This window comes from Mesocricetus auratus, unplaced genomic scaffold, assembly GCF_017639785.1.
Source record: "Mesocricetus auratus isolate SY011 unplaced genomic scaffold, BCM_Maur_2.0 Super-Scaffold_100018, whole genome shotgun sequence".
Lineage (NCBI taxonomy): Eukaryota > Metazoa > Chordata > Mammalia > Rodentia > Cricetidae > Mesocricetus > Mesocricetus auratus.
Genome location: NW_024429199.1, coordinates 44,496,821 through 44,524,369, shown reverse-complemented (window position 1 = coordinate 44,524,369; position 27,549 = coordinate 44,496,821). Strand labels below are relative to the sequence as shown.

At 47.1% G+C, this 27,549-nt stretch overlaps 1 protein-coding gene across 3 annotated transcripts in view; it reads right to left on the bottom strand.

The window, feature by feature from the left end:
- The window catches only part of Map3k4 (mitogen-activated protein kinase kinase kinase 4), a 91,413-nt gene extending 66,714 nt beyond the window's left edge, over nt 1–24,699 (bottom strand). Inside the window, exon 1 of one of the 3 annotated variants that reach the window (XM_040758171.1) lies at nt 24,396–24,699. In XM_040758171.1, the coding sequence (XP_040614105.1) occupies nt 24,396–24,535 (140 nt within the window). In that variant the 5' untranslated portion in view covers nt 24,536–24,699. The remainder of the gene's footprint in view (nt 1–24,395) is intronic. The other 2 variants (XM_040758169.1, XM_040758170.1) reach the window with 2 other exon arrangements.
- Nucleotides 24,700–27,549: the final 2,850 nt, after the last annotated feature.

Genomic DNA, 27,549 nt, shown 5'->3' with positions numbered 1-27,549 from the left:
ACGCCTTTAGTCTTAGCAATTTGGGAGGAAGAAGCAGGTGGATCTCTGCCTGTCTGCGGCCAGCCTGATCTATATAACAAGTACCAGGTCAGGCAAGGTTACATAGTGAGACCTTGTCTCCAAAACAAAAACAATAACGAAAATCTACCCACTCCACGTGTAAACTACACACCCAAAAGTTTAGAATGTAGTTGGGGCTTATGCAACCAAGGCAGATCATAGGGAACAGACTGCTGTGACAAAGACGCTGCCGGAGAAGACCCAGAGGAAAACAAAAACGTCTCCAAAGACTATTTCAATCGAGACTTCAGAGCTCTGACGAGCAGGGGCTAAGGGTCTGGAACACTGAGACAAAGGACAGCATGTGCAAAGGATCTGAGCCGAAGAAAGCAGGCTCCTCCTTTGAGAGGCCGAAAGGGGGCCGGGATACAGCCCACCGCAAGACGGGCAAAGAAAACCAGTATACAGTCTACAAGATGGGCAAAGGAAACCAGGGCACGTAATGCAGGCACAGGGCAGACATTCTGTGTTTCATCCTGACATAAAATGAGGGCATGCACAGCAAAGAGAAGCTTGCGAGCCTGTCTCCAAAGGACTCAGCCTAGCACTGTGCTCCAGCAGATAGGCAAGCAGACATGCAGTTGTCTGACAACAGTTTGATTTCTCTTTCCCATCTCTAGTCATGCGTTTTCTTCAACCCGGGGGTGGGGCGTGGGGGGGTGTATCCCAGCAGGTCCACCACTAGGTGATTTTGTCACTCTGCAAATGTTATAGAGCACGCAAGTTAGCCACTGGACAGACGTAGCCTGACCTCAGCACATGTGTTGGCGATATGACTGTTGCACAGCGCAACCTTGGTGCAACAGTAGCACACTGTTCACACACACACACACACACACACACACACACGTATAAAGGCACAGCAAACACACTAGCCAGAAACACGTTTGTTGTCACTTTCAAGTATTGCATACTGTGCATAATTGTATTGCTACACTTTCTGACAGCTGGCAGTACAAAGAGGCATCACAAACATGAGAGCAACATGCCAGTGATCATGTCACTATGCAACAGAAGGTGTGAGGCTCCACTGTACCCCAACGGGACCTCGATGGTTCACAGTACCATTATGCATGAGCGGCGGCACTTGAAGCCAGCCCAAGTACCTATTCTGTCCATGCTGCCCCAACAGTAATGCCAGTTCACCTGCCGGACAACAGAGGAAACACAGCTGTCCACTTGAGAGAAGGGGCAGTAACACCCTAAGGGACTGTGAAGCAGAATAAAGGGGGGGGTACACGTGTAAGGTTTGACTCATGGACACAACTCTACAAATAAAACTCTGTGAACTGAGGCAAGTGTAAACACAAGCTCAGGCTTCTAGATAAAAACATACAAGCTCGCACTTTTAATTGTTCTCCCACATGGAGAGCATAACCCCTAAGTGCAGCTGAGCACCAAGGCATGGAATGTACTGCAGTGTAGACCTCGAGGCCCTGTGCACCCCAGACACAAAAATTACAGGTGGCTCCTGAACCGCTTTTCAGTTTGTAATCAGCACGTACAGATGACAGTCACGCATGAAACACGCACGACTTCCTAGCTCGTTTGTGGTGTCTGCAAAACTCCTCAGTGCATACTTCCCCAATACCTGCGCCATTTTCCTGACTCTAGTTCAGCTCTCATCACATTCTAGAACAGTCTGTGGCCCCCAAAAGGCTAAGAAGCACTGACATAGGTAAGATGTAGGTTTTCTTCACAAAGTGTCTCATCCTGACAAATACAAAAAAAGGACATCACAGTGATACAGATGCCAGATGCAAAACTCACTCCAACTGGCTGTTCACCCTACAGTTGCTGCAACAACACACACACACACACACACACACACACACACACACACACACACACACACACTATCCTTGAAAAATCACACACAAGTTAGGACATTCCCTGAGGAAGATAATTTTCAGTGTTTTATGACATTGTCTAAGATGTGGAAGTCCTTCCCACACTTCAAAAAAAGTGCAAACTAAGTAAGCTAGCACTGAACTAAGTAACCATTAAACTAAGGATAATTACAACCATCCTCCCAAGGCTACGACTACATATAACCACGAGAAAGGTTTTTAAAGAAACAAGAGGAAAGACTTTTATGGACATATAAGAAAAACTGATTTGGTGACGGATCAAAGGGAACTGGCTGTCAGAGCTCTGTGGGTACGAATGTGGGAGGAAAGCCACTAACCTCCCTCTTGGGGCTGACAAACCCTGAGAACACAGACCTGCAGGGACATCCAGTGACAGGCTAGTACTCGTGGGGGCCTACGCTCTGTGAAGCCTGTATCTAAAACACTTCTCACAGCCATAGTCCTTCCTGCCTGTTTCCTCTTGCTGTTCATTTCTAGACTTCAGCTGCACACACCGCTTCCCCAGGTGCCCGGTGCCTCCCGCTGGCCACGCCCTCTGTGCCGTGTGCGCAGTTTCTACTGCAATGATCACAAGTGCACAGACCAGCCCTTACCAGGCCGACCGTCCCTCTCTGGCTGTCACCGCAGATGGCAAACCTTTCGTCTCAGGCAGCTCTAGAAGAATCTTCTGCATCTCTTAAACTTTTCAATATTCATGCTTTTCTTTAGATATTTAAAGATAATTATCTATTTTAATAGCACTTCCGGCTTTGGCCAATACTTTTTACATTTCTGGGACTGTCACACAGAGTGCAGATGTTCCTCCAGGTGTGAGTCATCCTTTCCTTCTTACTGGAATGACTAGTTTTATGTTTCTGTTTGGTTACAGACACTGGGTTTCATGCAGTCCCCTGCCTCAGCCTCCTTAACACTGGTATTACAGCCGTGTGCTGCCACGCTCACTGTGACTGGTCACTTTTTATTGCATACAGATGTCACACAGCCATACAGTCAATGATGTTTGATTTTGCTGCTGTACTTGAGAATTTGGGGTGATGGCTGGATGTTTCAAATTGTTTCTAACTCCCTTCACCCTTTCATGCTTCCCTAAGTTTGGCTAAAGGCGGAGAAGCCCTTCTCCAGGAAGTCTGGCCCGCTGCTAAGCTAGAGCTCCAAGATCAGCACAACAGACATCTCCATCATCACCACGCTGGCTTCGAGCGGCTGCTGTGCCTCCGGGAACAGCGCCTCAGTGGCAGGCTCTGCCTCACCCTGAGCAGTCTGTGCCCTAACCAAGTGTGCCTGTCCTTACAGAACCCAAAGGCCTGACAGACACCTGAAGCTCCTTTCTGTATTCTTCCTTCTCAAGCACTGGCCTCAACCTCCAACTGCATCAGTCCCCACAGTCCAATCCACTCTGCTGCCCGGGGTTGCCCTTCCTGCACCCTGACACAGGCACCCAGGAAGAAGGGGCTCCCCGAGTGCACTTTCTGTCCTGGGACTTAGGATCACACTGCCTGGCACTCAGTGTCCTAAGCAGCCACTCTCTACCTAAGTTGGCTCTAACTGTATTGGCATCTGTTTGTTGTATATCACTGAAGAGCAGTACATCCATATTTTTATAACCAACAACACTATTCTTTTTCTTTTCTGTGTTAAAGCGAGGCAATACCACTTAATTCACCACATGTACAGGAAAAGCAATATTTAACCCATCTAAAAACTTCACTCATAACAGGGACTACATACGGATTCCTATAGGGGCAAAACAGATGGGAAATTTTATTCAAAAACAAATAAGTTGATACAAAGGGGGAAAAATCACTCAGTCTTGGAAGTGAAAATATTTACATTTGCCAAATTCAACATATTTGCTGGCACCAATTGACCTCATCTGGCCCTGGCCCCAGTTTCAGATTATTTATGAGAGCACCAAGATTCTTTGAAGATTTATTTCTTAAGGGAGATTATAAAATATCTAAAATTTAGAATTTAACTGGAGAAACTGACATCATTTAAAATACCCAACTATAAAAAAATGACATATTTCAGAATAAGGATGGTTCCTAAAGACAAATAACCCTTCGACAGTCCATATGCTTGTCACAAAACCACTATGTAATTCTAACACACCTATCTTAAACTTTACTTTCTGTGATAGTAATAAATCCCTCTTACAAGGATAATTTTAACTGTACTGAGTCTAACCATTTCTCTGGGGCTTAATACCAAGCTGACTGATCACTAAGACCTCTGCCATCTTCTTCCACCCAATGCACACAGGACCTTTGCTGAGGCAATACACACCCGGATACAAATTGTGGACAGACTCTATTAACATGGAAAGGACGAGGGGCAGAGACTTTTGTGCTGTGTTCACACAGAGTTGCAGAGGAGGGAGACTAATGCCATCCTGGAAAGCAACAAAACCGAAGCGTTTCCTTTCCACGTTCATAGCTTACTACAAAGCTTTGTGAGTGAACAAAGACATGGTTACACAGGAAAACCAGATGTACTGATCAAGGGAACAGAACGAGGATCCAGAAGTAAACCCACTGTAATGGCCAAATAGCTTCAGTTGAGGTGTCAACATCATTCAGAGGGAAGAGTCCTCAAGAGACAGGGCAGCAACAGCCAGCGCAGGGAAAGGGATGGACTGGAGTTCTTAGCCAAGAAAGTGGATTTGAACTGGAGCAATGGAGAGTAAGAGCCAAGACATTTTAGCAGCAAACAGGATCTCTACAGGATCTCAGATGCAAAAATGCAATCTTACTACTGCAAAATCCCTTGTCAAAGCAAGAAACTGATAAAACTGTCATCATCAGAATGTCAAACTTTTGTGCAATTATGAGAAGGTAAGTGAGCTTATATAAAGACAGGAAACATGTGCAAGTCATAGATCTGGTAAGAGACCTGTGCAAAAAGCACACTGATAGAGACACACAATAACCAACAGGCACATGAAAAGAAGATCGCCACCATTAAAAGAATGCTAACCAAATCCAATGAGAAGCAGCGCACACCCAGGACAGTCTCGAGTCCAGGAGTAAGGGTGGCAAGGATGTGGAGAAATCAGACAGAACCCTCTACACCGGTGGCAGGAATGCCAAACAGTGTGGCCATGGAGAACAAGTGAGTAGCAATTCTATCCCTAGGTAGACACAGACTAGAACACTCCTAGCTGTAAGGACATGGAAACACCCCAAAGCCCGCTGCTGAAAGGATGAACTGCAGCACATGGTTAGGTGCTACACTTCTCAGCCACACAAAGGAATGGAGAACTGCACACACCATGCCACATATGAAACTTGAGAACATTATGCAGGTTTCTCCACGTGGCGATGGCTGTACAGCCCCGTGTGTTCACCAAACACTGATGCAGATACACTGCAAGAGTAGACTGTGAGACATGTGAAACACCACAGTGCAGACAAGATCGCTGCCCCAGTTCTCTTGTCCTCTGAGTAACCTCCCATCCAGTTCAGAGCAGTGACGTCCTAGGGTTGGAGGGCTTGCGGTGGTACAGAATTCCAATACAAACTTCACAACAAGTACAAGTTGTCAGCGTTCCAACACAGAAGAACGCCTCACCTGTTCCTCTGAGAAGACAAAACAGCAGTACGTTTGGCAAATCAGGGGGCAGGGAAAGGACCTCTGCCAACCAACCTAGCCCATTTTAACCACCTACTATTCCAATTCTGAAAAAGTAATTCAAAAGCCACTGGCAAGAGGGCTGTATTTGAAAGGAAGGCAATTCTGGTCCATTAAGACAAGAGGAAATAGGGACCTTACGACAGGCTCTGCATTAGCTCTCATTCAAGCACCACTCAGGAGGCGCTGGCCAAGGCCGGAAGATGAGTGACTCAACTGTGCGAACAGAACAGGTCTCGCTTGAGGAGCCTAAAAGGGAAGTGTGCCTTAGTCTTCTTCCACTCGCACATCACACTTCATCCTCGGAAAACACGAGCAGGCTGAGAAAACAAAAGGAAGTGTGCTCCAGGAATGGGTAAGGCCACACAAGAGGTCACGCACGCCATGCTCACTCAGCAGAACCTCACTGCTCCCCTGACAGAAAGTGTGTACATGCTGAGACTAGTTTGGGAGCACAAAACATGAGCAACCCACACGTGTCACGGGGGCTTCGGGCCAGCGGGTGAGCGCTCTCCCGTCGCGTCCGGCAGCCGGCCTTCTTCTCTGGCCTTCCCTCCTAAGCTGACCTGGGCCATGGCGCTCTATCACAGCAGCAGAAACCCTGGGAAAAGCCCTCACTCAGGTGTCTCTCCGCTGCCCTCACTAGAAGACTCACCGGAGTCTTCCCTTCAGCAGCAGCCTCAGAGTGTGAGAAAAACACACGACCGAAACACACTACAACCGAAGGCTAAAAATGGGTGTTTTCTCATCAAGGACCATGCCTACCTACCTACTATACTGTACAAGGCTTTTCAAAATATTTTTAAATTTCTCTTTTGTTTTTAATTACGTGACATTTTCACATATCTATCATTTTATTTTGCTTATGTCTGCAGCCATATCATTCTCCAACTCCAAACAGAATCCCTCCTACTACGTCACATATTAAGTATATATGTGTACATCTATCTGTATGTATGACGTAGATCCCAGCTGTGCAAGGAAGCATCCATTATTTTGTCTTTCTTGGCTCCTGTTATCCCCATTGCCCCTCCTCCCTTCACAGTCGCCTTCTGCTTTATGTTTTAGTTTTTAAACGGGTCATAATAATCTGAAATACTGTAGGAATCCCTCACGGGCATCCAAAACACCCACAAACTAGTCCACTCGCTCATTTACAAATACCCTGAGAACTTCGTGTGGCGGGGACAGCAACGTTTGCCACAGGGATGCTGAGAATGCCTGATGTGGCAGGCGCTACCCCAAGTTCAGCCAAGAAAGACATGCAAAGACTTGCAAAACATAACAGGAAGAAATGTAAGTACCGATTAACACAAGACAGTGTTACAACTGATGCATTAACTTATTTTATTACTTTTATATTCCATTTTTATTTTGAATATTGTATATCTGTCCGGGTATGGGTTTATGCAGAGTGAATGCAGTACCCACAGAGGTCAGAAGAGCGCGTCAGATTCCCAGGAGCTGGGGTTAAAGGCAGTGTGGGCCATCCAAGGTCAGTGCTGGGAACGAAACTTGAATCCTCTGTAGGAGTAGCTAGAGAGGGGGCAGGGGAGGGAGGGAGGGAAAGTGTGTGCGTGTGTGTGCGTGTGTGTGTGTGTGTCAGAGAAAAGAAAGAAGGGGGAAACATACACTATAACACACATGTGGACAGAACAACTTTGTAGAGTGAATTCTCTCTTCTACCTTTATGTGGGCTCTGGGAATCAAGCTTAGCTTATCAACCTTGTGTGGTTACATGCCTTTACCCACTGGCCCATCCCCCAAGCCTAATAACATCTTAAAATCATCATCATAATGCAAGAATAAACTCAGGGGTTTGCAGTACAAACTAGACAAATATTCTGAACATTTGGCAACATATAAAGTTCTTTAAAAGTGGGTCTCTACGCTGGGCGTTGGTGGCGCACACCTTTAATCCCAGCACTCGGGAGGCAGAGGCAGGTGGATCTCTGTGAGTTCGAGGCCAGCCTGGTCTACAAGGACAGGCTCCAAAACAATACAGAGAAACCCTGTCTCAAAAAAAAAAAAAAAGGGGGTCTCTACTACATACAACGCAAGAGAAAAATCCTGTAATTAAGACAGATCATACGCAAATTTTCTCTGAGATAGTTAGATTTTCAGGATTTTTCTCTAAGATTAAAAAGATGTATTTAACCAAGTTTATAATAGCAAAAGAACCTGAAACATCCAGAAAGTCCAAAAGGACTTAAGACAAACTAGCTACAATCACACGCTGCCTCCTGAGAGAGAAAGGGCGCTCGCTATTCAGTGGCCACACAAGTTATCCTGGCAGATAAAGGCTGGACCAAACACCACACAATGAAAACCACCATATCACACTTTCTTCTGCCCTGCCCCACTTTCTCCTCTCTGTGACTTTATCAGGACCATGTAAAGGAAGCCAACGACTTTGTTCTACCATACACATACCCGCTAAACTTTAGTTAAAAGCAAGACTCAAAGATAAACTTCGCTGATTTTTAACACGTTTTTCAAAACTGTAATCACAGATCTTTCCCTACATCCTACAACCACTGTTACAGTTTAATGATTCTTAAATTTTAATGATACTATTGCAATGTATCTTAAAGATGACAGATTTGACAGCTAAAGAAATAATCTCCAAAAGCCCAATTTCCAAATGCTAAGTGAACAAAGACAGAAACGGAGTCTAATCACTGTTTACAGAACCAAAACTATGGCTTAAAGAGTGAATGAAGCCTTTCCGTACAGAGTCTCAAGGGTTATAAAGACGCATGTCCAGAGTCCTTAGAATCAGATAAGGGCTGCTTCCTGAGCTGGAGAGACAGCCTAGCAGTTCAGAGCGCTGACCCCTCTTGCAAAGGACCAGGGCTTCATTCTAGGCACCCACAGGGTAGCTCACAGCCATCTGTAACCCCAGTTCCAGGGGACCCAACACCTCTTCTGGCCTCTTCGGACACTCAACACATGTGGTGCACATACATGTATGCAGCCAAATCGACTGCTTCTAACTATTTGATCCAAATGAAGATACTTAGCATCACAAAGAGCTCAGTGACCTGGACACCTATCTGTCCCTTCTTGGTGAACTGGACACCTACCTGTCCCTTTTCAATGAACTGGACACCTACCTGTCCCTTCTTGGTGAACTGGACACCTACCTGAGCTCTGAACATAGCAGACAAGAAATGTCTTTGTGCTCGGCCCCGTCCCGAGAAAAACCTCACCTTCATCCTTCTGCACTGATGCCCAAGCCATGTTCCCCTTCCTTCTCTACATCAGTGAGTGCTTCCTCCTTACACCAGCCTAAATAAAACCACCTCGTGGGAAATGAAACAAATTTGCATCATTGGTTAGTGAGAACATTTGTTCTTGACTTTCCCAACTAAATTACTTAGAGGTTTTTTCTCTAACATGCACACACCCCTCCCTGAACTTCTGCAACTTTACTGAGCAAGCTAAGTATATATTCACACTTATTCTAGGCGAATCACCATCCTGATAAACTATTTTAATAATACTGCGTGGCTAGGATCTTTAAAGTTTATGTATGTGAGCGTTTTGTCTGCATGTACGTGTATGTGCACCACGTGCACGAAGTGCCTGTAGAGGCCACAAGAGGGCGTCAGAGTTGCTGGAACTGGAGACATGGGAGTCTGTAAGCCACTGCACGGGTGCTGGGGGCTGCACCCAGGTCCTTAGCTCTACCCTGCTATTTTAAGAGCATCCACTGCTCTTAACACAGCCATCGCTCACTGGTACTAAACTGTGCTAACCGCTGGCCACCCACTGGGTACACCTAGACCTTAAGTGTGAAGACATTAATTATTAAACATAATTTAGGTGTATAAGCCTCTGTTTATTTTAATATGCCACAAAAAGGATACGTACACCCAAATCTGCTAATGATGCACACAGTTACAGAAGAGAATTTTGTTTTTCACAGTCAAAGTCGATTTTCCTAAATTGTTGTTGTTGTTGTTTGGGAACTGTAGGGAGAGATCTACGTACCCATAGCGCTGACCACGCTCTTTTGGGTGTGTTCCCAGGCACACAGAACATATGGGGAAATAAAAGAGCTGGGGACGGGGGGGGGGCCAGGGACAGGACACACCGACACAGACAGACAGACAGACAGACAGACAGACAGACACACACACACACACACACACACACACACACGCACGCGCGCGCGCGTGCTCTTTGGGTTCTGGCTGCGGCCTGGAGAGCTGCGTTAGGACGTTTGGTTCTCAGCTTTCTTGGCTTCTCACGTAAGTGATTTCTCCCTCAATAAAATATCATAGGACATCCCTGCTTTGTGTAGCTTATTATTTCCACATTAGGGAACCAAGCTACATCCGTGCAAAACTACAATCTGGCTGTGTTGCCAGCCAAAGGGCTCTTGGATTACTGGCCTGCTCTCAAAGGAGGCTGCCAGAGTCCCCAAACCTTCTGTGCCAGCTGTCTACACAGCAAGCAAGGTCCTGTGTCTGTTACCGGGAATAACCGCCTATGGCTCGCACCCTGACTTCCTGAACTTACGTAGGTCCCTGACTACATAAGAAAGCAAGTCTCCTTAGTTCCTTCATGTGCCGCTTGCATACGTTTACATTTTTAAAATGCTGTTGTACTTTGGTTAAGTATACAGCCAAAGACAGTTCTTGTCATCACACAACTTCAAATCTTCCTTCTCCAAACCAAATTATAAATAGACCTTCTGCACCCAAAACTGTCCTTGAGAGTTCCCAGAAGGCCCTTGGAAAACCAGAGATTTGGTCTGCTGCCTTATTTTCAAATAATTGGGATAGTTTGATGCTCTTTTCATAGCCTATCCAATCAGGAGACATTCACACACACACACACACACACACACACACACACACACACACACACACAGCTCTCCCAGTTTCAATCTGTACCGAGTCAAATGTAAATCTCTCCGGCACTGCTTGCTTTAGGAGTTCCAGTGGCTGAGGTGAGCATTCACCGGCTGTAACACACATCGATCTGCTTCATATTATCAGCCATAGTGTCAGATATGCTTTTAAATGCTCACTTGGCCTCAGGTTCTTCCACGTAAATGCAGCATCCTCTAGGCCAGTTTTTTTTTTAAGACTCATAACTTATCTCTAGATTTTCATTAATATTCACAGTAATGGGGCATAGTCTTTATTTGGTATTTTTGACAGACTCATTGTCTGACATTGCAGCTAAACATTTTTCTTCCATAATGACCATGTGTCCACTCTTGGAAACTAGATCCAATAGCCATGCTTCCCTCAATGCTGAATTCATCCTTATACTCATAAACATGTGTCCAGAGCTTTCTGGGTTGACTTTTATCTTGTCGGCATGTGGTAGGAGCAACCAAACGTCTAATAACAACTACCTTATTCTGACAAGCAATCCCCACTGGGCCCTGAACACCTGAAACTGTCAGCAGCAAGCTGTGAGCCCCTCTAAGCTTCTGCAGCCACAGATTCGATTCCCTTTTCCCCTGCTGCTTCCTGCTGGCACCTGCAGCCAGCCACAGGCCAGAGTACTGCCTACCACAAGGGCAGGCTAGCTGGGGACTACGCCAGGTACTTTTGGGTACAGGTTTCTGAAGGCATGTTTGAACAACTCTGAGAAAATACCAGTGGGCTTAGTTGGGATTTCTGGAACTCCCAGATGGGTCCATAAGACTGCTGACTGAAATCAAGTACATCAAGAATGTCTGAAGACGAGAGAGAGAGAGAGAGAGAGAGAGAGAGAGAGAGAGGGAGGGAGGGAGGGAGGGAGGGAGGGAGGGAGGGAGGGAGGGAGGGAGGGAGGGAGGGAGGGAGGGAGGGAGGGAGGGAGGGAGGGAGGGAGGGAGGGAGAGAGGACTATGCCATGGATATTGCCTGTCCCCACAGGTTCATGTGTTGGGAGCTTGCCCCTGGAGTGACAGTATACAACCGTAGCCAGCAAGACCTGGTGGGAAGTCCCAAAGTCACCTCAGGTATGCCCTCAGCAGGGATTACGGCAGTTCTTCCGGGACTCCTGTTTCACTCTGGTTTCCTGCCTGGCAATGGAACCTCTTGCTCACATACGTTCCAGATCCCAGCCATTGCTATCTGCCATGAAATGATGAAGCCAGAATGGGCCGTGCCCAGAGCTTGTGATGCGATGTTTGAACCTTTGGCTTTCAGAAGTTTAGGCCAAGTAAACTTCTTCATAAAACTGGTCTGGCCCAGGTATGTCACCTGCAGTAATAAAAATAGACTAATACACCATCTACACAACTCCTAAAACCTCCAACTGCCTCTGTACTTACACCGCCAGCGCAGACTCCTTCACTCTAGAGTGCGCAACAGTAGAGGTGCATTTCTATGCAGCAACACGTTTCCAGCGCTTTAAAATTCTACATTAGGAACCACAAGTTTATCCTTAAGAAATGCAATACTAGAAGATGCGCATTGATGTTTGTATCGAGTCATAAAAAGTTACAAACCATTGGCAATATAAATATGCTGTGATGTGGCCGGGCGTCGGTGGTGCACACCTTTAATCCCAGCACTCCGGAGGCAGAGGCAGGTGGATCTCTGAGTTCGAGGCCAGCCTGGTCTACAAAGCGAGTTCCAGGACAGCCTCCAAGACAATACAGAGAAACCCTGTCTCGAAAAACAAAAAATAAATAAATATGCTATGACGTAATCCACAAGGTTGTATCATATAAATAAGAACATGCCTGCCATTGTTATGCCACAGGGAATGGTATGATGAGTTATAAACTGTACAGGAGCAAACAGACCTACAAGACAGTCCGAGCGTGGCAAACATCACTGTTACTCACCATTTTCACAGTGCCAAGGATGGGTACTGAGGTGGCCTGGCGCAGTGGCGGCTGAGTCTTCGAGCTTGTCTTATCTTTCTACAAGGGACTGGCTTTCTAATTGGCTACTCTAATTAGTGAGCAGTTCACTACTTTAATGGGCTTTTCTGGGAAGGAACTGCATCAATTTGATGAAAAAAAATTACTCTTAAATATAGTGTATAACATTTAAAAATGGAATAATCTAAGCTACACAAAAACATGCAGTTAAATGGAAAATAGAGAACTTCCAAAGAAAAAGCTGGCTGTCCCCCCTTACTGCAATAAGATATTTCATCAGTGGACACACCAGAGAGTTTAGCAACATGACTTAGGTCCTGCCAAGCACCTTCCAAAATTCCAAGCGGGGCAGGGGGTGCACAAGAAGTCACAACTGGAGACAAAGGGGGCTACGGAAAAGCTGGGACTAAAGGTTCAATCTTCTCAGCCTCTGCAGATGGGGGGAATTTCTAGTTTCAGGGGGTATTTGATGGATGGCTTTTAAAGACAATCGCAGTGAGCTCCCACTTCCTTTTACCTTACGCCACAAAGAAAGAAACCAGAAACATAATAATGGCACTGACACTGAGCACTCACTACAGACAAGTCCGTAACAACCCAGGAGGTCCATGGCCTTTGCTTTTCAGAAGAAATAGAGAGAGGTTAAATAACTTTCCCCCAATCATAGTGAGTTAGCAAAGGGTCACACTCAAAGCCTACACTCTCGGCAACAGGGGTACTGCAGCCCTCAGCCAGAAGCATCAGTGGTAGCAAGTCAGCCCCCAGCCAGTACATGAGATCAGGAAGCGACAGAACTTCCTGTCCTGGCCCTCAAGGAGTTTCATGTTTATTTACAGCGAGCAACAATACACCAGTGAGAGGACAGACACTCGCGTGTGGAGGGTGACACACTATCACAAAGAACTAGAGAGCTCCAAGGACACACACAAGGGACCCTAACCTAGGGCAACAGAGATGTCAAGGGTGACCTGAAGTAGGCAGAGCCTGAGAAAGGATGAGGCCAACACTGCTGTTTCCTAGTCTATCCCTCGCTCGCTCGCTCACTCACGGCCTTCCTCTCTCCTTCCCTCCCTCCCTGTCTCTCTCTCCCTCCCTTTCTTCCTCCCTCCCCATCTCTCTTTCTCTCCTCTCTCCCCCTCTCCCTCCATCTCCCACACATGCACACACATCAATGAAAAATGAGCTCCAGTTTTCATCTTTAAGAATTACACTATCTGAAAAATCTTAAACACGGGTCAGTGTTCTAGAGAAAAGTTAAATGATCACCTAAGGGACTCATATATCCCAACCCAGTGTTACTCTCCGGAATAAATCCTAAATTTTAAAGCAGTCTCAGACTCATCCTGTTTCAGGGATGAACAGCATAAGAACCACCTGTTCCACCCGCTACAAAGGCCTGGCCTGTGTAACAACAGTGAGTGACATTAGCAGTACGAGATTTTGCCTGTTGTCCTCCAAATTGCTTTTGGTCCCTACTGTGCTAACTTTTCTCGTCAAGGTGACCATATACCGGAGAGAAGCAAGTCGATGGGGAGTTTGGTTTGGCTCCCAGGCCAGGGAATGCAGTCCATCATGGCAGCAGAGGTTTGGGGTGCGGTTTACTTGAATCTCACTGGACAGGACTCAGAGCTCCACACACAAGCAGAGCTAGCCTAGAGCTTCAAGCCCAGCACCATAGCCTGCACCTGCCAGCTAGGCCCCAGGCCCCAAACTTTTCACAACCTCCCCACACGGTGCCACTGGCTGGGGACCAGCTGTGAGCTTGCAGAGGAAATTTCCCACTGAAGCCCTAACAGTCTGCCACAGACCCTACGGACACATGGCCATCTGTGATGCGGAACAAATCTAGTCCATGCTTCAAACCGTCTCACAGTTCCTACCCTGCTCGCTCAAAAGGCCGTTTTGTAAGTCTGACCCCTGCAAAATGAAATCAAAACACGTACTTCCAATATAGAACAGCACCAAGTAGAGATCCCCGTTTCCAAAGAGACCGGCCACAGCGAAGCAGGAGCACAGCAGGACAAGTGGGGAGCCTGGAGCACTGTGTCCATCCCTGGGGCTCCTGGTGACATGGCTGGGGCTGCAAAGGGGCTGTGAGCCTCGCCCCGATGCCCGTGGTGCCTGCAGCACGCGTCACCAGCCACCTTCCGCTCTCCCAGGGAGCCCACGTTTCTGCCATCCCTGCACACTGGAGTCTGAGTCTCCGGTGCTTTTTAGACTTCACCTTCACGGCTTCACCGACAGCCTACGCAGGAGCTCCGCACAGGGAAGCCGACCCCGCTACATACACACTGCCTAGCTCAGCCTGGGGCCTTGGTGCAAACCTCCCCGCCCTCACAACTCCTGCATATGCTGACCCCCACACATGAGACCAGTACTACATGGATGGCAGCGCCAGGGTCTGCCTGTACCCTGTGATCAGCTGCCACCACAGCTGCAGTGGCCTCTAAGTCCCTACACAGCCGAAGCCGGGGAAACACTCCACTAGGTGACCCTGTGGAGCACAGCACCCTGGAGACGCTTTCTTGTCAGTGACAGAAATGGCTTCACAGTTACCACAGCTTCATTAGCTGCATTTCTGTCCAAACTTTACACTCACTCGCTCTTTTACTTCCAAGGCGCACACCCCCTCACGCCTTTCTGCTCCACTCTGGAAACTCACCGCAAACCTGACCAAAGCAGCAACAACGGAGCAGAACCCTTGATGCCAGGCTGCGCTGAACTCATTGCCACCAAATAAGTTCACCCACTCACTAGCTTTGAATTCAGTCTCACTCTAATTTGTTCCAGGAAGCAACATTCCTGACATCTTTAGCGCACTGGAGTCTCCAGTGCACAAACAGCCAGGTTCTTCCCAGAATGTGACAGGAATGGCCACTAGCCCATCTCCGGCAGATTCCTGTCCTCCACTGACACCTCCTGTCTACATGCACACTGATATTCTGGTCTTCCCAACTCCAAGTACAATGTGAGCTCTGCTCACAATGTTCTAGAACTTTTTTGCCTGCAACTCCAAATTTTTCCACAAACCAGTTCTATAAACCTACAGGCCATGGTCATAGTAATGGCCTTATAGACCACACAGTCACAGCAATGACCTATAGACCGTGAAGTCATAGTAATGGCCTTACAGACTATGGTCATAGTAACAGCCTTACAGATCACATGGTCTTACTGATAGCCTTATAGATCACACGGTCATAGTACTGACTGACTTTACAAATCACACGGTCAAAGTAAGGACCTTACAGACCACATAGTCACAGTAATGACCTACAGATCACAAAGTCATAGTAATGACCTTACAGACTATGGTCATAGTAAACAGCCTTACACAGACTATGGTCACAGTAACAGCCTTACAGACCACATGGTCATAGTAACAGCCTTACAGATCACATGGTCATAGTAACAGCCTGCAGATCACATGGTCATAGTAACAGCCTTACAGATCACACAGTCATAGTGATGACTTTACAGATCACAAAGTCATAGTAATGACCTTACAGACTATGGTCATAGTAAACAGACTCACACAGACTATGGTCACAGTAACAGCCTGCAGATCACATGGTCATAGTAACAGCCTTACAGATCACACAGTCATAGTAATAGCCTTACAGATCACATGGTCATAGTAACAGCCTGCAGATCACACAGTCATAGTAATGGCCTTACTTCTGAGTACAATTTCTGCACTGTGACAAATACTGACAAGCTATCTAAGGGAGGAGTTTTGACTCGGGGTTCAGGGAACATGGTCCATCATGAAGGGGAAGTACATCTTGGGGTACAGCTTGTTTACATCTTGTCAGACCAGGAAGCAGGGAGTTCTACATGGAAGCTCACCCACCTACAACCTTCAAACCTTGACCCCTGGCCCTATGGGGTCAAGGGCAGGCCTAATGCCCAGAGGGCCCACAGCCTCCCCAATATCACCTGCAACAGGACCAGGTATTCAAACATATAAGCCTACTGAAGACATTTCACATGCAAGCCATGATAGTCTCTTAAGTGTTCTCCTGACTCAGTCTCAAGGCACAAAGTAAAAGGCACGACGGCATCCCTTTTGATTTTAGCACAACCATGCATTTCAAAATCAAAGTCACAATCCACTTGTAAGTTTTAGAATAAACTTATCAGGTCATGATAAACAACATTAAGTACAGCAGATAATTACTACAGATTATGTACTACAGGGTCAAGTGTTTCATATGCATCTCTACTATACAGTACATTCAAACTTCTGCACAATTTATTACTGTAGGTCACAATCCTACTGGAGTTCCTGAGCTACTGCCTGCCTGTTGTAAAGACAGCCTGGAAAAGATCAACCTCTGATGTAAAATCGACTGTGCTCCAGTGCATCTATAACCCGGGTCCAACATTTTCATGAGGGAAAAATTATGTAAAATGAGCTCTCTCTCTCTCTCTCTCTCTCTCTCTCTCTCTCTCTCTCTCTCTCTCTCCTTTCTTTTCTCTCCCCTTTCTCCCTCCCTCCCTCTCCCTCTATCTCAATCTTTCTCTCATTTTTTCCTGAAAAGAATATTCCCTAGAACTGATCCTAGAAAGCCTAACTGATCCACCTAGAACACATCATGGCCACCTAGCTGGCCCATCTAGAACACATCACAGCCGTATGGCCAAGGCACTGCTCCTGTGGGCTGAGCTGAAGCCCGGCTATGTAAGTCAGGGGACTAAAGGGCGCCTTCGACTCAGGGTGATAAAGGGAGTCAGAAGCAATTTTGGAGCCCTGGTCCTAAGTTATAACCTGGTGTAGCCACAGTCTCGGTAGACTTCTTCCTCTTCTTACAATTGGAGACACAGTGTGTGTCCTTCCAAGTCCCTCCTACTCTAAAACTCCTCATGGCTGAGGAGCTGGATGAATGAGCATTAAAGGGCCTACCATCCCTGAGACTTGCCTCAGTAAATGCATAATTCTTCATTTAAGTAGAAAACTGTATGTAGAACAAATTATTTCAAATTTTTAATGAGAAAATCAAGTTAAGTTATATTCATCTACATTTTTATCAGGATGATCACACAGAAAGAGGAAGAAATTATTAAGACATATGAAAGAGCAATGAGAGAGATGACTATGATCAAAGAACACGGGAAACATGCAGCCATTGTGAAATACATTATTCTGCATTAGAAACATATGCTAACAAACTTAAGAACTTCGACTCTGGTAGCTAGGACATAGTTCAGTCGGTAGAGTTCTTGCCTAGCATGCATGGAGCCCTAGGTTCAACCTCCAGATGGTATAAACCAGACATGGTGGCACACACCTGTAGTCTCAGCACCCCAAAAGAGAGGCAGAAAGACTAGAACCTGAAAGTCCAAGGTAGGCTACATAGGACATTTGAAGCCATCCTGAGCTACATGAGAACACAACTCATTAAAAAAAAAGACTTTAAATTTTAAATACATGTATTAAATGTTTTTTTAATTTTCCCCACCAAAAGACTAAAAAGGTTAACAATTTCTACTAAGTTCTCTAAGCCATTCTCTAGCAATCCTCTGTCAAAAATCCCAGCACAGCATCTTCAAACGACTCACAAGCAAAGAGCTCCCTAAAGCAGCAACCTGTCAGCTTCATGCTCAGGGTTCACGTTTCTCTACAGACGGCTCCGTCCTTCTGAAATAGCGCTGACATGAAATCCATGTATGAAACGCTTTGACAGAATGCCTAATACATTCTTAAAAGCACTCACTGCTGCTGCTTTATCGACATGTGCCCTCTGTAAGATCAAGGAGATTAACACGCACACTGAGGTCTGCAAAACAGAGCAAGTGAATACGCTTGCGAATGAAAAGGCTGCCTCCACCCAGCTGTCAGTGAACCCACGCTGGAAAGCAAACGCTGCCCCAGGAGGCTGAGGTCTGCAGAGATCTGAGAACACGCCCAACAACCACACACACATACACACACACACCACACAGACACACACGCCCACCACACACACACACAGAGACACACACACGCCCACCACACACACACACACCACACACACACACACACGCCCACCACACACACACACCACACAGACACACACGCCCACCACACACACACACAGAGACACACACACGCCCACCACACACACACACACTCACACACACACACACACACACCAGCAGAATGAGGGCCCTCTCAAATATGCCACTGCAAAGAGAGGAAGCTTTTAACATGACACACGTGTTGGGAGGGTAGTTAAGGGCTCCCAGTAAGCTCTCCATAAATATGAAAGACCATCAGGACACCAGCCCTTTCTTTTGTTTCCACTCAAGTACCCTCTAACAGAAGATGAACTGAACAGCTAAAGAAAACCAGCTTGCTTTTAATCAACTTGGGTAATTCACACACACCAAAAATTAATAAAATGAGTTTTAAGTCCATTTAAAATTCAGTAACAATATTCTCTTCATGTGGTATATGGAAACTCATAAATTTCAATTTTTTAGCAAAAATTCAAAATAAAGAGACTTAAATAATAAACGTAGTAGCTAAGAATTTGGGGCTATCATCAGATGACTCAGAACCTACTGTAACTCCAGCACCATCGAGAGTCCACGCCGCCTATTGTTCCCCACAGGAAACTTCATACAAGCAGCAGACACTCTTAGACACACATATACAGACACATGAATAAAAATAACAAAATTTTAAAAGAATTTGGGGACTGGAGAGACAGTTCAGCGATTAAGAGTGTTTGCCATGAAACCAAGAGGATCTGAGTTCAGATCCCCAGCACCCATGTAAAAACTCATGCCTATAACCCCAGCAACTGGGGTTGGGGCAGAAAACAGGCAGATCCTGAGGCCTGTTGAATAGATATCCTGGCCAAAATGCTGAACTTCAGATTTAGTAAGAGACTCTGTCTCAGAAAGAAGGAAGGAAGGAAGGAAGGAAGGAAGGAAGGAAGGAAGGAAGGAAGGAGTAAGGTGGAAAACAATTTAGGAAGATATCTGATATTCTCCTGTAGCCTCTGCAAGAATATGCATGGGCACATGTACCTATACACATGTGTGCAAATACATATACTACATACATACACACATATGCATACATATAGATCTAAGTCCTATAATGTCTTATTTTAAAATAAGCACAACTTGCTCATTATGAAAAGATATAGAAAAAATGAGTGTTTCTGATGTTTCTTTCCATGTGTGGTTTTTAAAATGAGATCAGATTATATATTAGGATTTTAAGGCACCTAATCAAATTTATAGTTTTAATAGAGAATTTGGGGCTGAATAGAGGGTTCAGTGAGTAAAGTGTTTGCTCTGCAAGCATAAGGGATTGAGTTCAGATTCCTAGCACCCAAATAAAGGCCAGGCACGATGGACATCTGTAACCCCAGTGCTGGGGTCGTGGGGGGTGGGGGATATACAAGGAGCTCCTTAGACAGCCAATCTAGATGAAATGGAGAATTTCAGCTTCTGTGAGGAACTCTGTCCCAAAAACTACAATGGAAAGAGATGATACTCAACACTACTGTCTATCGTCCACACGTGCACACGCAGGTGCATGCATTCACACATGCATACACATGTGAACACATATACCATACCAGAGGGAGGGAGGGGAGAACTTACTAGGTTACAAGTCAAAACAAGAGCAAGGGAGAATCCACTGGGCATACAGGGAAATAACTAGCCCAAGACTCTTGCAGGCTCCACCTTTCTCTAGGAGTTCCCACCACCATCTGAAACCAACCCTCTTGGAAAGTTAACTCTCGACTTTAGATGATGCGCTTCAGTTATCAAATGGGAACTTCCTCTCCGCAGCTCGCAGCTCCCAGTTCCGTACAGACAGTCTATTCCTGCAGGCAGAACTCTGTGAGAAGGGGTGGTACCGATGGGTCAAGGCAGCTGTGGGGGGTGGGGGGGTGAAAGGTGCTTTCAGGTGGGGGCAGGAGGAGGAGAGCTGGGAGCTGAGCAGCTCCTCACTCACAACTGTCCTCTCCAAATCCTATTGGTAATTCGCTTCCTCCACTAGGTCAAAGGAGGGTGCATCAGACAGTAGAGGCACTTGGGGATCTTTGTAAAAACAGGCAGCCAAGACCCACCAAAAAGACTTGCTCTGTGAGCCTTTCCCATGTCACTACATGTTCTTTAACAACATGGGTTTTAACAGCCACAGAATTCTAATTAACTTTTAAAATGGGGACTCAAATCCAGAAAAACCACATACTATCACGATCCTTTATGAAGAGCGCACTGGAAAAGCAGCTAGGAAGGTAGCAAGGAAGGGACCAAGCACTGACATCCCCACCACACCTTGTCAGAAGCCATTCCCCAAAGGACTCTGTGGGAGACGGGGGGACTATGGAGAGAAAAAATACTACCCTACCACTGACGGTTTCCTGACAAGCATGTGTAAGGACAGTCTACAGCCCAAATTAAATCAGAAAAAAACAAGGGCTGCCATAATCTAAAGTAAGACTAAAGATTAAAAACAAACCAGGTAACCCAATCTGTGACAAGGGGTGGGGAAAGTAGCCCATGTCCAGCCAAGAGAAAGGGACACCTAAGAGAAAGACCCTTGTCTCTCAGACAGCAAGCAATGGCTGTGCTCAAGAAGAGCAAGCCGACCTCTCCAGCCTGCTGTTGGTGTTAACTATGAGGTCCTCTGAAATCGAGGACCCCATATGCATGCACACACACACATAGGCCAGAGATACAGTGAGACACTGTGCCCAGAGAGCTGAGGCCCAGCACCTGGACCTGCTGGTTGCCTACGTGACACCAACCTGGGAAGAGCTACAACAGCCAACCAATCTCCTGTCCCAACGCTGCGTCCATTTCCCCTTTGATAAAACCATGCCCAATAGCCTGCTGACTTATAAACAACATTACACTGTCCTTAAGCAGAATCCATGCCACCTGTTCTAATGGGAAGATGGAGACAGGAGAATGCTATGAACAGATAATCTGTGAGGAATGAGGAACTCACTAGCAGGAAGTTAAGGCAATCTATCCATTAAGTAGGAAGACCTGTGTATCCCTATCGTTCGGTAGAGCTCAGAACAAGACTTTCAAGGCACTAAGAGGATACACAAGAAGGAAATGAAGCGACCTCAAGAGGTGAGGGGCCAGGGACAATCAAGTCATATCCACACCAGAACATAGATTTCTGCCATTGCTGGAGCCCTAGGTCACTGCTTCCGAGTGGCTGCTCCTCGCTGTCTAAAGCTGCCCCTACGAAGGCATGGCACATCGGACGCAGCAACAGTCTGCAGTTTCACAAGAACAGGTGACATCCTGAGCTGAGTCAGAAACAAATGAGCTCAAGGTAGGGATTCCAGATGACAGACTGCTACATCGGACTGCCCAGGGAGTGAGGATACTCGAATGCTTTTTATGAAGCGAATCCTATTTCCACAATGAACCTAGGAGAAAGCCACAACACAGAGCAAATGAGAGAGCCGCTGGCTAGAAAAAGGTATAGTGAGATTTATTGGCATGTACTTTAGAAAGCCAGTGAGTGAGAACAGTGAGGGCACATTTAATGTAACTATTTCAAAGCAAAGGTTGCAACAGCCAGGAACATTGTATCAGACTTAACACCTAATTTATTTTGTTTTGTAAATGCAAATACCTAAAAAAAAAAATCACAAAAGTAAGTTACTTCAAATTAATTCTAATAGTTCTCCTAAGCAGTTTCGGGATCTTCTTAAAACTGACCCAGATGCTTGAAAAACAAATAGGAATGTTTATTCAGAAGCTTAATCTCTAAGAACAACTGGAATCACCTCCGAGAATCCTTTACCAAAAATAAGGACTAGAAGTATCCACGGTGGCCAGTCAGCACCAACCATGACAGAGCACTGTCAGCCGGCAACCTGTTTTGTGTTCTTCCTTCATTGCGTAACTCACGCGCCAGGGGCGAAGCGCACCCACAGCAGACGTCCTGGGCGCTGGCATCTGGCAGTGGTGCGCTTGCCATACAGCTTTGGAGGCCAACATGCACAGGCCTGACTCCTACAAAAGACCTGTGCGCTAATACAGCCTTCCTGATCAATGACACACACGTACAGCAGATGAACAACAATGCCAGAAGCTTTATTCTGCTCTGTCAGAAAGCCAGCTAACCTGGTAACACCAGGAACACGTGAGTGGTCTCCATTGTGTTAGAAAGGAGGCGCCGAGCATGTTCTTAAGGTGCACGGTGAGCCTCTTGTAAACAGTTGAGAATGTGGGCGGCATATAGACAGCTGGGGCCCCCCTGCAACACCGCTTACCACAGATCTACAGGAACCGTGCCAGAGGTCACCCCTGCCTACTGAAGAAGAGGTAGTGACGACTATGCAGCGAAAAGGCAAAGCAGCAGCTCTACTAGGGAGACTGCTTTACAGATTTGCTATTGTAAAATCAACTGCAATGTTGCTAAGAAAAAACATTTCAAAGATCGTCTTGTTCTGTACACTGCTGTTCACTTAAAGTTGGACGGAGCCCATCATCCTGACCTATTTTTATTATAACAAAGAGACAGAATCCTGGCCAGAAAGCAAGGCTGCTTTGTCAATAGAAAAGTGGCATTTTTACAGCAGATTTTTTTCCCTCTGCCCTTCCCACGTCTACCTAACAACGTTCAAGTTCAGTCCCCTCCACACAGCGCACAGTTACACAGAATTATAACGTCGGGCCTGTGGATATGAAATCATCCCTCCTCCTCATGATAATTAAGGCACAAACTATGCAGCCAGACCTGTGTTTATTACCAGCTGTTAATCTTTATGTATGCTAGTCACCTTTTGCCTCAGTTTCCTCCTATGTGAAGGAGATGACTAACAGAATTAAGATGAAGTGAATTGAAAGAGGTGATGGGTTAGTGGCAAAGCCCTCGAAGCATTAAGTGCTCAAATTTATTATTTCTAAAAATAACGTGTGCAGGAATCAAAATAGCTCCACAACTCAACACATTAAGAAAATCACGCACTTTCTGACAGAACTTCTGAAAAATCCTGGAAGGAGTGTCCTAGCGCTCTGTCTTAAGTCTTTAAAGAAACTGTCCCTTAAACCGCCACAGGACTACCTTGGAATTAAGAAACCTAAAGCAGTGACTTTCGCTGCTTCTCGGGCAACCCAGTGGTGACAAGTGAGGATGTGAATGACTCCCTGTGTCCAGGTCTGACTATGCTATAAATTTGCTATTTCTCCAAGCAGGAAAAAGCAAAGCTATTTAACTGCCTTCTTCCTGGGATTACAGGGCAAGACCGTAACCGGGAGGAGCTGTGTGTGTGACTGTTTTCACTATAGGGGACAGGGGGCAGCCAAAGCTTATCCTGGGACGCAAAGGAGGGGGGGGCGGCATTTAAACACAAAAAAACAAGGCACGGTGAGTTTACCTCCCAATTAAAAAGTAAAGACTTCTATAAGCAGTTCACAGAGCTTCTACGAGAGAGAACGCAACAGATGATGTGAGCACCAAAGTTCCATCCCGGAGCTTGCTGCGGTAGCCAAGTTTCACACGTTACCCCTCGGATTGTGCGTGCACAATACTCTGCATCCGGCTGCCGCTAAAGGGCAGTCAAAAAAGACCTTAGCAGGGAACCCTGCCTGCAGTTTCAAGCGCAGCTTCTCCCTAGGGACAGCAGGCTGGGAGGCGGGGTGCGGAGGGGCGGAGGGGCACGACGCCTCTCCTTCCCTGGAAGGAGGAAAACGAGGGACCCCCTTCCTGGAGTCAGATCACAGAGCCCAGCCCGCGCTGCGGCGGTGGCGTCTGGAGGCAAACGGGAGGGGGGAGGAGGGAGGCTGCAGCAGAGCCCCGGGAGCAGGAGTGCAAGGGCCGGGGGTCGCTGCTGGAGCTCGGCCTCGGTGCCCGGGCAGGGGTGAGGGGGTCCCGGGCTGCACCGAGCCCCTCCCGCCGCCGCCGCCGGAGGTCTGGATGCTCCGCGCCCACCTGGCGCGCAGCAGGGGACCCCACGCCCCCTTCGCGCGCAGCCCGGGCTCCCTCGGAGCAACCGCTGCAGCCGTGCACTCACCTCGCCGCCGGGCAGCGCTCGGGCTCCGGCTCGGGCTCCGGCTCCGGCGGCGGCGGCGGCGGCCGCGGCTCCTCCATGGCGGCTGCAGGGGTGACGGCGAGGGCGGGAGGGGGCACCGGTTCGGCGGTGGCGTCTCTCATCCGTGCACCGAGCCCCGCATAGCCGCGGCGGGTCGTCGGCTGCAGCCCGGTGCGGGAGCCCCGGGGCCGCGGGGTGCGGGAGGGACTCGGCTCCGCCTCCGCCTCTAGCCCGCCGCAGGAGCCGTGCGCGCCGCGGCCATCTTGGGAACGGCGGCCGGCCGAGCGCCGGGCTACGGCGGGCAGCGAGGGACACGCCTAGGCGGCGGGCGGCTGAGTCCGCCTGGGCGGGGCGAGGAGGGGAGAAGGGAGGAGCGTAGTGGTCCGCGGGCGCCGTCAGGTGTCACCGAGTGGCCCCTGGGTACCCGCCGACGGAGGTCCTGAGGACAAGGGCGCCCCGGAGACACTAGGAGAGGCAGGGCTATCTGGGCGAGCCGGGGATGCTTCATGAACTCGAGCCCAAGGTCGACGCAGCGCTGGATCCTGCCTTTCGGAGTGAGGATGATGTCACCCGGACGCCCACAGCTCTGACTTGGAAGCACCGGCCTTCCGCACACTCAGATCATCGGGGTGACACATCAACAGGGCAGCAGGGGACACCGTCCTTACCCGGGATCCCAAGGTTAGAAAACGCGTTTCCAAAAACTTGGACTGCACAGTTCCTGCACTGAAGGTTTTTTGTTTTTGTTTTGTTTTAAACTTAGGAAATGAAAAAAAATTAAGGTAAGATTTCAGAGCTAAGCAAGTTAGCTATATAACAGAAATGCCTCTGGAAGAGTTGGGGCATCCATTCCCTCGCCGTTGTTACCATAGACTGCATGGTGTATACGGCCTGCTGGTGCTGAATTTCTGAGTTGACATTCCTTTCTGTATTCAACAACACGCCGTTCAACAAGTATTCGGTGTACATATTAGGACTTCGGAGACGCTAAGGACGCAGCAGCGAACAAAGTCAGCGGCTCTCTCCCTCATGGAGCTGACAGCCTAATGAAGGGAGTAAGACAACAAAGTAAATACAAGCATTCAGAGGAAATGAACTGATTCTATCGTAATAAAAACTACACAATTTTTAGATGACTCATGTCCATTGAGTGAAGAAAGCTCAGCAGAGCATTTCCCACTTCTCTGTAATTCTAATTATCTATTTCATTTCCCTCTACACGTTGCTGAGCCTGAGCCCTCCTTGAATGCATATTGAAAAAAAAAAGCTGATAATGAAGTCTGACTGCCTGGAAGTGAGCTAATGGACACACGTGTGCCTCCCAATCTCAAAACACTTGACAAACATCACTCAGCCTGAAGGAGAGCCATGGACTATGTTTTCTTCATTTTCTGCTGGGCACTGTATATTCTAGAAGGAGCCAAACAAACTTACGTTCGACTCATCATACCAAGCAGTGCGCATAGAAACCCTAAATTACTTGGTACCTAATTCTCTGTTTGTATGTGGGGACTTTTTGCATGCAGAGTCATTGTTTCTTTGACTGCCCCTCTCTGTAGCATCTCCTGTGCGTCCGGGGTTCCAGGAGAGAGCCTGCAGCATCCTCCCCTCAGACTCCCAGAGGTGTTTCTTTGCTTCTAGGGTGTGTGCTGTACTCTTGGTCCTGTACTCTACCCAGCCACCAAGTGTCCAGAGCTCAGTGCTGACACATGGTTAGAACCTAGTAAATGTATAATCTGGAGATGTTGAAGACAAGCCACCCCTCAGACATGACAAATCATCCCCTTGCAAATTTCCCTCTGAAATCCCTTCATACGGAGCTACTGGCCTACCTTCCTGCAGCAGGACAAGATTCTTTGTGGGAGGACTTACTTCACAGAGCAGTGCTGGGGATGCCCTTACTCTCTGGAACCTGGTAACCGAGAATTCTGTGAACCTGAAAAAAGAAAACTCCAAAGCAATCCTTATCTTACTGGAGTCCCTGCACCCTCCACCATCTCTTTTTCTTAATAATACCCCTAGAACTTAATACTCTTTCAGACACAGACTGCTCCTGCCATTTCTTCACAAAGTTAGTATTCTCTGTCTATAAAAATATCAGGGTGTCGTCATTTTGCGAAGATCCTAGGAAATTAATAAGAATTGCATAAAATTTTCTTGTGAATCAGATCTTGTGTTCATTGGACTCCTCCATCCTGAAAAGCCCCCAGGAGAGATAAGTGACATTCATTGGATAGGGTGTTGTTGCTACATCAGTAACTGTTGTAATTTAAAAACTCAGCACACAAGAGAAAGATGCCATACTACAGAGCTTGGGTGGAGGGGTCTTTTAATGGGGGGGGTGAATGGGAAAGGGGGGTTGGGGAGGGAGACCAGCCTCTGTGGAATGGCAGAAGAGGAGAGCAGCAGAGAAAGAGGAGAGACAGGTAGGCAGAGAAGCAGAGGGGGGAGGAGGAAGAGGAGGAGGAGGATGGGAGGTGGGCAGGGCCCTTTAAAAAGGGAACATTGTGAAAATAAACAGGTGGTATTGCAGCTGAGGGCGTGTCCTGTCAGGACCCCAAGGGCAGGTCAGTACAGATGCCTGAATACTAACAGAAACTCCTGTTATCACTGAGGTTTTCACTTACAGATTAAAATTACTGTTCAGCACATGACTGATGGCATTGCCTTTAATCATGTTCTTAAAAATACGGACATCAAAATCTATGGGAAATTGTCTCTCTGTGTCGTCAAGAGACACAGACCTGAGTTTTGTTCCCATCACCCATGTTGGACTCTGCTCACAAATACCTGGAACTCTAGCTCCAAATAATCCACTCTAGAGTCTGGAAGGCACTGCCTGCACTCACATGTACTTATACCCAGACACAGATACAAACAATTTAAAAACAATCTTAAAAGAAAAATTCTAGTAAGGCTAAGTTTAGGGTAAGGTACATAACACTCACACCTTTATTAACCAGTAATTTCAAGCTCAATGGTGATGAGCACACAAACCATTCATGTGTAAACATTTCTGCTTCCCATATAAAGTTCACAAACTGTGGACACATGTCAGCGTGCTTATGGACTTCACACTGTTGTGTCTGTATATATTACACACTCACACACACACACACACAGAGAGAGAGAGAGA